Source organism: Xyrauchen texanus, chromosome 7, assembly GCF_025860055.1.
Source record: "Xyrauchen texanus isolate HMW12.3.18 chromosome 7, RBS_HiC_50CHRs, whole genome shotgun sequence".
In the NCBI taxonomy this organism is placed as follows: Eukaryota; Metazoa; Chordata; class Actinopteri; order Cypriniformes; family Catostomidae; genus Xyrauchen; species Xyrauchen texanus.
Window position 1 is genome coordinate 39,640,096 of NC_068282.1, and position 9,702 is coordinate 39,649,797.

Here is a 9,702-nt window from a genome sequence, read left to right on the forward strand (position 1 = left end):
TTTTTTTTTTACATTATAAATAAACATGTAAACAAATGCTTAAATTATTTAAATATTGTTGTCTATTATACAAATATAAAAGTAACTTATGGTCAATTTTTCAAGGATGTGTTAATGAATTCAGGATTGATCTGAAATTTAAAATTATTTGCATTTAGTGAAGGACACATTTTTTGTTTTTATTTGGGGATTAAGGATTAAACTTTTAAAATCTGTCATTCAGGCAGGCTTTACAGAATCACATCTGTACTTGTAATCCTGTGTTACTGTACAGCGCATGTACATGGGCAGAGTGTGCATAAAATGCTCTGCGCATGCATCAGGCTCAGTGTAAAGATGTCAAGATTAATAGTGAAAACGGAGTTACATTTTGGTCTATTTCTCACCCTAAACTGATCGTATAGCTTCAGAAGACATGGATTAAACCATTTAAATCCTATGGATTACCTTTATGTCCACTTTGGAGCTTGGAAGTGTTGGTCCCCATTGATTTTTATTAAGATGATTATGTCATGCAAATGTTCAAATGTATCACCTTACACTATAGTAAAAAGGTTTTGATGTCATCAGATAGCATTATCTAAGAAACAAGGCGAAAAACGCGCTTTTATTAACTGATAATCTGCCATTTGATTAGTGTAAAAGGGAATAAAAGTTATACGTTATATCGCCTCTAGTGTTAATTTCACCAGGAAACTGCCACGATACGAACAACGAACACAATTTAGCAAAAAAATGTAGATATAGTAACGTGAGTCTTTGAGACTATGTTGGTAATGTCAAAAAGCTGACAACTGATCAGAATATCCTTCACTTTACTCTTGATTTCTCACAAGTTGATAGGGCTGTTCCTCATCCAGAGATGAAGATCCTTTACATCCACCCCTTCTGGCCTTGCTCTCTGTCCTAATGGATCATCCTTTAGTGGTCTGATCCTGCCACAAGCTGGGCTTTTGCTGCTTGACTCATTTATGACCCTAATGAGTCTCTGCTGGTTTCTATCCGCCTTTGTGCTGGCCAATGCTGACTGGACATTCAAACAAGTTAATTGAAATGTTGAGGGCCCACTTGAGATTAATCCTCTCCTCTTAGCTGTTGTAGGCATGGCCTTTCCCAGAGACAAGCCCTTATGAAGAGACCTCCGTTTCATAATTCTTGAGTGTGGTTCTATGTGGGAACTATTGATGCAGAGATCCCGAAAGCCCTGTGAGAGTGGTCCCACACAGGAGGGACTGGGATCTTCCACTGATGGCATAGATCTCACTTTTCTCAGCTGAGATGAAGCACTATCCTTATGAACCTGTAAACCAATACCTGGGAGAAAGAACTCTGAAAACTGCTTGCTCTGAACAACACTTGGTGGAGCCAAACCGTTTTGCATCCAGCTACCTCTGGCATTCCATGTTAGAGGATTGTAGATGACATGCCAGTCTAGTGGGCAGCAGTTAGACTTGTGGAGTAATGGATCAATGCACCCCGTATGGAACTACAATGTCAGGAGATAGTGAAAGAAGGAGAATTAGATGTATGCAATATTTTGCATTGTGTTAGATTAGTTATAACCATGAAATGATGCAAATGATTCTTTTTTCATCTTGTCAAAAAAAGTCAGTGACATTAAAAGTATCTCAGATACAAATGATTTGTTTCAAAACCTAATGAGCTGATCTACATAAGAGAACATTCCAACAGAAACAGAACCTTGTTAATGAGGGACCTGAGATGCCCTTAATGTGTTAATAGCTGCCTAGCATGGCAATTCATTAAGATTTAGGACAGAGCCATATGTAAAGGATAATGTACAGTTGACGCAGAGGGGTCTTGCATCACCCTGAAGGGGTTTATTTTGTAATAAGAGTACTGACTGTACCTTATCCCGCTTGTTACACTGCTACCTACTAAATAAATAAACAGACAGGAAATAGTTATTTTCATTGAAATTATGTTATTATATGAGAAGAAAGAAATTGTGTAGTCTCAAGAAACAAATCCACCTCTGGTTTCTTTTGGTGTTTATGTAGCATATAAAATTACCATCTGACTTCTCGTTATACAGCTTACTCCAAGACAATTTGCCAGATAAATTCATAAATGGAGAGTTTAGATATGTTTTTTTTTTAGCTTGCTTGTAGAGATTGCATAGTGACAAGAAGTCTGAAAGATGACTGGCAATATTGGATGGCACGATTTACAAATCAGAATCAAGTATACCAGAAAGCCATGTAATAATGTAATTTACCATACAGGTCTATGCAGAGACATTTATAAAAACAAAAGTAAACCCCTATCTTCATTTCTCCCATTTAATTGTTAGTGTCAAGGTCCCTTTAAAGCAAGTCAGGTCACTCATATTCAAAACACCTTCAGGTAGCTATTTCATGAGACTATTTGGGAGAGATGGGCCACTTCTACAAAAATTAATGGGAGAAATTGGAATGCCCAACGGTCAACAGATGTAGGAAAGAAGTCCCTCCTTAAAGGTAAAAGAGCCAATCACCTTTAAATAAGGACATCGCCTGTCAATCAACTCAAGGACACACATGCACATTAGCTATATAAGCCAGGAAAATGTTTCTTTTTTAGTGTAATCTTAAAAAAAGAAGCACAATTTAACACATAATACCAGTGTTGTCAGATTTTACTGCTGTTTTGAAATATGTACTTTGATCATAATCTTGACCAACCATTTTGGAGATTTATCTCTTTCCCCATTCAAGTAGGTAGGAGCTGCACTTGTATGCTGCTTATTTACATAGAAAATTTGCTGCTCAGATATTATTGGAGTGTTCCAATAATAGCCACACTTGCTAAAAAGACTTTACTATTTAATAGTCATACAGGTCCAACTTCTATCTACTTAAATGGTGAAAGATTAAAATCTCCAAAGCTGTTGGTCATGATAAGGGGAAAATAACATCAAATCGACAATAAAATACTTTAATACAACAGTGCTGTCACAAATTGTGCTTCTTCAGATCAAATCACACAAAAAAAATTCAGGCTGGTCAAGCTAATGCACTGGTGCATTGTCGCGTAAACTCTGTCAGCCATCAACGACATATAAAATCATAACATACCAAATCGGCAATAAAATATTACAACAATGCTGTAATAAATTTTGCTTCTTCAGAAAAAAAAACACAGTCTAGTCAAGTTAATGCACTAGCGCTTTCAAGTTCACTCAAAAATGGAAATTGTTGATTTATTTACTCACCCTCATGCCGTCCCAGATGTATATGACTTTCTTTCTTCTGCTGAACACAAACAAAGATTTTTAGAAGAATATCTCATCTCTGTAGGTTCATTCAATGCAAGTGAATGGTGGCCAGAACTTTAAAGGTCCAAAAAGCATGTAAAGGCAGAATAAAAGTAATCTATACGACTCCTGTGGTTAAATCCATGTCATTAGAAGCGATATGATAATTGAGGTTCAGAAACAGATAAATATTTAGTACTTTTTTTTTTTTTTTTACTATAAATCTCCACTTTAATATTAACTTTCCTATTCTTCTTTTGTTTTTGTTGATTTCTTATTCTTCGTGCATATTGCAACTTACTGGGCAGGGAGGAGAATTTATAGTAAAAAGGACTTAAATATTGAGCTGTTCCTCACCTACACTTATCACATCACTTAAGACATAGATTAAACAACTGGTGCTTTTTGGAGCTCCAAAGTTCTGGCTACCATTCAATTACATTGCATGTACCAACAGAGCAGAGATATTCTTCTAAAACACTGATTCTTGAGATAAGGGACAAAACAACATACAAAAGTCATCTTTATTTAAAAAATCAAGAAATTCATAAAAATAAAAATACTGGAAAAGTTAAATCTAAAGGAAATGTGTATACTCAGGGCATTTTGTACTTATATTTTTAAATAATTTCATTAGACTTTTTTTAAATGCATGCTCTATACATGGAAGCACATGTAACTTGTCCTCAGCAAGAGGTCACAATGTTAAACTTCTAAACAAATTGTTTAAAAATGCAACACATTCATAAATATAAATATCAAATGAAAGGTAGGGATCTGTAAGATATCAAACAATTTATTAAGAAAACTTATTTTCCATGTCTGGAAAATAAGTTTGCCTATCAAACAACTGCCTGTCCTGTCCTCACTTTGTGTCAATTCCGTCATTTTTTTTTTATCCTGAATAAATTGGAAAATGTCCTGATCAGCTTTAACTCAGAGTACCCCTTTTCCACTTCCTGCTCATGGTGGATGCAACATTAGGACACGTAGTCTTGTATGTTTGATATTTTTCCATATTTTAAACAATGCACAAGTCTCTGCGGTCACAGCTTCAACTTGTCAACTCAATCATTCTCATTATTTTAATTTCTGTTAAAATTGTGGGATACATTTTGGAATTTTAGTTTAGTTTAAAGAGGCATCTTCAACTGAGGGGGAAAAAATGGCTCAGGTGTACAACACATGGTTAAGATGGAAAAATATTCAATTTTGTCAACTGTCAGAATTTTGTGAATGATATGAAAACAGAAAAAATATGTATGTATTTGATCACTTAACAATATTATTAGATTATTAAAGACTTTACACTTGTTGAATGAATCATATTAAAATAGCATGCTTTTTGGTGTGTCTGACGGAGTTGATACAAATGACAGTAAGATGCAAGTTATGAAGTGAATAAATGTCAATTTTCAGGAAAAAAAAGGTTTTTTATAAAGATCTGTTCACTTACATCGTTCATTAGCTGAGACCTTTGTCTACAAATATCTCCATTTCAAATTAATTTAGTATTAAAAAATAAAAACTCTAGATTTTAAACATGTTTTGTACCTTATCTCAAGAATCAGTGTGTTTAGCAGAAGAAAGAAAGTTATACACATCTGGGATGACATGAGGGTGAGTAAATGGTGAGAGAATTTAATTTTTTTTATGAAAATTCAGCAATGCGATTGCTACCATAAATGAGTGACCCATCCCATCCTTTGATGTTTCAGGTAGTGTGCATCCTGGCCATTATACCACAGTTTATATGACTGCATGTTGAGCATTCTGCATATGGGATGTGTTACCTTGTGTTTGCAGGGTAGGGTTCTGACATTCTGGTCCAATTTAAAGCTTGAAAGGCAGATTCTGCACTGAACACCTGGATAAAGCAGTCTGGACTCTTTTCGAACCTTCATCACTGGCAAACTCTTTATTACATGGCTTGGGACTATATCACATATCCCACCAGACATGCTGCTGGACATAAACAGGGCAAAGTGACAGGATAAATGCCTAAAAGCCTTCCTCAAATTGTTCCAATATGCTTATAAATAGAAATTGGATTAGGAATTAAAATTTCAAGAATCAAGTTGCTAATAATCTGTGCTGTACATGGTAGTGGCAGACTAACCTACTACCCATGACGTGTTGTGTCATCTTCTGTGTTTCCTCCATTGTGCGAGGAACTGTCTGCCATGGCTGACCCCTTTTCTGTGCAAATATGAATGTAATAGAAGAAGCTTTTGGGACATTATCAATAATCGCATAATACATTAAAGTTCACATAATAGTTCACTCAAAAATTTAAATCAGAATGTTAGCCTTAGCCACTCATTTTAATTGTATCTTTTTCCCCATACAATGAAAGTGACATACCTAACATCTCCTTCAGTGTAAACACCCATACTCACCATTTGAACAATGAAGCAATGCTGTGGATGGAAGGTCCTTTTAAAGCATTCCTCACACAGGTGGAAAAAACTGCACTCTGTGCACCTGTGAACATCAGACATAAGGCATTTGTAACTGAAACAAAATCTAGCATTTTAAGTCAGCATCAGAATGAATTGTCATCATTGATTTGTCTGTGTTATTTGATGGTTGCCTACTTGAAACATTTCCCAACAATAGGACAGAACCTGCAATTGTTACACACAACTCCAAGGTGTTTGTCGAAACGCTCCTTTTCACAGCTGGTACACACATCACTGGCATTTTTCACCTGCCAAAGATAATACATGAAAACCAAGTTGTTTAATGCTTTTAAGGGATAGTTGTGCAAAATTGAAAAGTCTCACTTTTATTTACTGTCATGTTGTTCCAAACCTGCATGACTTTCTTTTTTTTCTGTGAAAAACAAAAGGAGATTATGGGAGTAAATTGGACGTTTCATCACGATACGATCTTGAATCGATTCTCTTGGCCTGCGATCTGATATTTGCAGATTCTTAAAAATCTGTCGTGATATGATTCGATTCAGGGGCCTGTGATCGATATTCCGATATGATGTGCCTATTTTACACAATCAATTAAATTTATTTTTTGCCCTTAAATGCAACCAACAAAAATAATTTGATGGTTTTATTCAGCACCCTGTATACACAAATATGTTACTACAGATAAATAATATATACACAAATATAATTTAATATAAAATATAAAGTCACACACAAGTGACCATCACTCGTTTGATGACAGCTAATTTTTCAGTTTAGTCCAATTTAAAATACTTACATACCCATGACTTGTTTCTAACTATCTGTGGTTTTCTTGGCTACAACTTCCACAGTTGTAATGAAAAATTCTGTTACAGTTAACTGGGATAAATGTTAGTAAAGATGTTGATGTGTAGATGTGTGAAGTCTTATAACTGATGCTGGAGCTGAGCAGGTGTTTCTCTTTCCCTCGTTAGTGCTGTTCAGAATGTTGCTGTTGTCAAGATGTTTCACATGTTTGAACTTCTCCATGGTACTTTAAAATAGCAAATTCTCATGTAAAATTCAAATGAGTTGCATGGATTGTTACACCCCAAAAGATGATGTTAGGCAGATTGTTAGGAACTGATAGCCTCAGCCACCATTCACTTTAATTGCATCTTTTTTCCAAACAGTGAAAGTGAATAGTGACTGAGACTAACATTCTGCCTAATATCTCCCTTTTTGTTCTATAAAATATATGGGTTTGGAACAACATGAGGATGACAGAATTTAAATTTGTGGGTGAACTATTCCTTTAACAATGGATATGAGGTATGGAAAATTCATCTTTGAAACAGTTAAACCTTCTGAATTATAGGTAAAAGATCAGACAAATTTTGACAAGTGACTTTACCTGTTCAAATAGTTCCTTAAAAGTGCTAAAGTCCTCCCTACAGAGTGGACACTTCAGCATGGTATGCAAGTCTTTCTTTGTCTGGTGATCAGCCCACACCTTCATACAGGAAATGTGGATACTGTTTCCACAGCTGAACCTAAAAGAATGTTACGTAATTACTATGTAAAGGTCAATGTCAGTGAGTTTTACTATTAGCTCGTTGGGTTTAAAGGGACAGTTCACCAAAAAATTTTAACTCTCTCATCAATAATTACTCACCCTCATGCCATCCCAGATGTGTATGACTTTCTTTCTTCTGCTGAACATGAAACTAAGAGTTTCTGAAGAATATCTCAGAAGAAATATAAGCCAATTTTTACTATCAATCTCCACTTTCACTTTCTTCTTCTTTTGTTTTTGATGATTCACATTCTTTGTGCAGCTACCTATTGGGCAGGGAGGAGAATTTATAGTAAAAAACATATTGATCTGTTTCTCATCCATACCTATCATATAGCTTCTGGAGACATGGATTTAACCACTGGAGTCATATGGATTAATTTTATGCAGCTTTTATGTCCTTTTGGAGCTTCAAACATTTTGGTCACCATTCAGTTGCATTGTATGTACCTACAGAGCTGAGATATTTTTATATAAATCTTTGTTTGCATTCTGCAGAAGTAAAAAGTCACATCTGGGATGGCATAAGAGTGAGTAAACATTGAGATAATTTAAATTTTTGGGTGAACAAACCTTTTAAGTGGAACAATATTTAGGGTCTAATTTTAGCTCCTCATGATATATGATATCCATATCTTGAATGTACTCACCGAACCTTGGTTGTGCTTACTTTTTAATTACAAATAGCTCAACTGTTTCTGTAAATTAACTTTCCATTTAGATTTCCATTTAATTTCCTGCAAAAGCAAATTCACATACTTGCAAAAGGTCACAGGCAACTTTTTTAGCAAAAGTTCTTCTTGACAGATTGGACATATATCATCTTTCTCAATGACTTTCTGTCTGACACTTCCGTCTTCTTCAATTGCCTCAGGGTATGATGAGCCCAAGCTGCCCCTGTCATTAGGAGGCACAGTTTTGTTGACATGAAGCCCTTGTAACAGCTCTAAGATCTGTCTCTCCACAAGACCATACTGAAAACAGTCTAAAACAGAACAAATCACCAGAAGGACACTTCCTTAAATGTACTCAATTTAAGAACAGTTCACATATCAAGTATGACATTATATACATCTGTTGCATCATCTAAAAGAAAGGGATTGTAGTTAAAAGTATATTTCTAGTAAAATATAAGAGAGAGAAAAATTATATTAGACCGCTTACATTCATGATCTCTTGGAAGTCGAAATTTACGTATTAAAACCCTAAAATGAAAAAGTAAGACAATAAGATATCAAGCATCAAAACTGCAAACTGTTCAACCCAAAGTGTGTACTTACCAGCAAATGTGTACGCAGAGATCCTTCTCTTTCTGAAAGGTAGGACAGGTGCACGAATGTGGATCTCCCAAACAGACCTTGAATATGAAATATTAAATTAAACATTATTTCAACTGCATTAGTTACATTAATGGGTCATTCCTACAATGTAGTGCCTTTCAGTTTTAAAACTTTTGAAAAAAGAAATGTACTTTTATAGATATCTTTATGTTTCATCATTAAAGGGACATGTTAAAGATTTTATAAGTCATACAGGTCAAGCTCAGTGTTTAAAAAAAATAATCAGATAAGCATCCTGTTGGGTAGGTCTGGTCAGGGTGAACAATGACAGCGTAGACAGACATTTAGTGGATAAAATGAGCCAATACACGACCTGTAAATGAATGAATTCTAGCTAAAATATGGTAAACTTTGAGAGGATTTAATTTCTGTGAACATAAATATAGTGACATTTTAATGACCACATGATACATCACAAAATAAAGGAAAACATAGATACAACAGAAACGTTATTTCAAAGAGGACATATAACATGTGAAAATGACACTAGTGCAATAATTAAAAATTATTTCAATTATTTAACATTTTCAACAAGTCTAACATTGCAATGGGTTGAAATAAAACTTCATAAATGTAACTTGTACACAGTAATGAGATCCTTTAAAAAAACATGTAAGCTTACTTTGTAATTTTTGGACTCCCCATCCTCTTTTAGGAGAAATCCAATCGGTCCAAACTCTTTGAGAATGAAAATGGTGGTATTCAGCGCTCGATCTTGATGTAAATTTACAACATCACTCCCTGTTTTCCTCCAAACTGTTTTCCGGAACATTATGAATTCAATACAGATTCTTGGCGAATGTTGTCAGGCTAGTTCCATTGTTAATTTACCTCTCTAGAAATGAATACATTTACTCAATTACATCCATTAAACGTTCATGGCTCTTAAACAATATCAGCATTCGAAAACTTTCTGTCAGAGTGAGCCTGAATCAGATGTTGCTACACTGTATCTATAGCAACAAGCCACGCCCAATAAATAGTCACGTCTGCATACCGCCGCAAGATGGCGATATTAGTCTCTGTGGTCATCTCCAAAAACACTATTTAAACCTTTTTTCCATATAGGAACAATAGAGCTTATTTAGTGTTCCCAACCAGTTCCTCTGTAACAAATACATTTTT

At 34.9% G+C, this 9,702-nt stretch overlaps 1 protein-coding gene across 1 annotated transcript; it reads right to left on the reverse strand.

Annotated features, from left to right (window-relative positions):
- Positions 1 to 99: 99 nt before the first annotated feature.
- zswim2 (zinc finger, SWIM-type containing 2) lies at positions 100 to 9,462 on the reverse strand. Its single transcript, XM_052130940.1, has 10 exons — positions 9,200 to 9,462; positions 8,518 to 8,594; positions 8,402 to 8,442; positions 7,997 to 8,222; positions 7,076 to 7,214; positions 5,854 to 5,966; positions 5,656 to 5,740; positions 5,376 to 5,455; positions 5,050 to 5,221; positions 100 to 1,486 (listed from the first exon to the last, which is right to left on the reverse strand). The coding sequence occupies exons 1-10, from the start codon at positions 9,347 to 9,349 to the stop codon at positions 830 to 832; spliced, it is 1,740 nt and encodes a 579-aa protein (XP_051986900.1). The 5' UTR covers positions 9,350 to 9,462; the 3' UTR covers positions 100 to 829.
- Between the last annotated feature and the right edge of the window lie 240 nt (positions 9,463 to 9,702).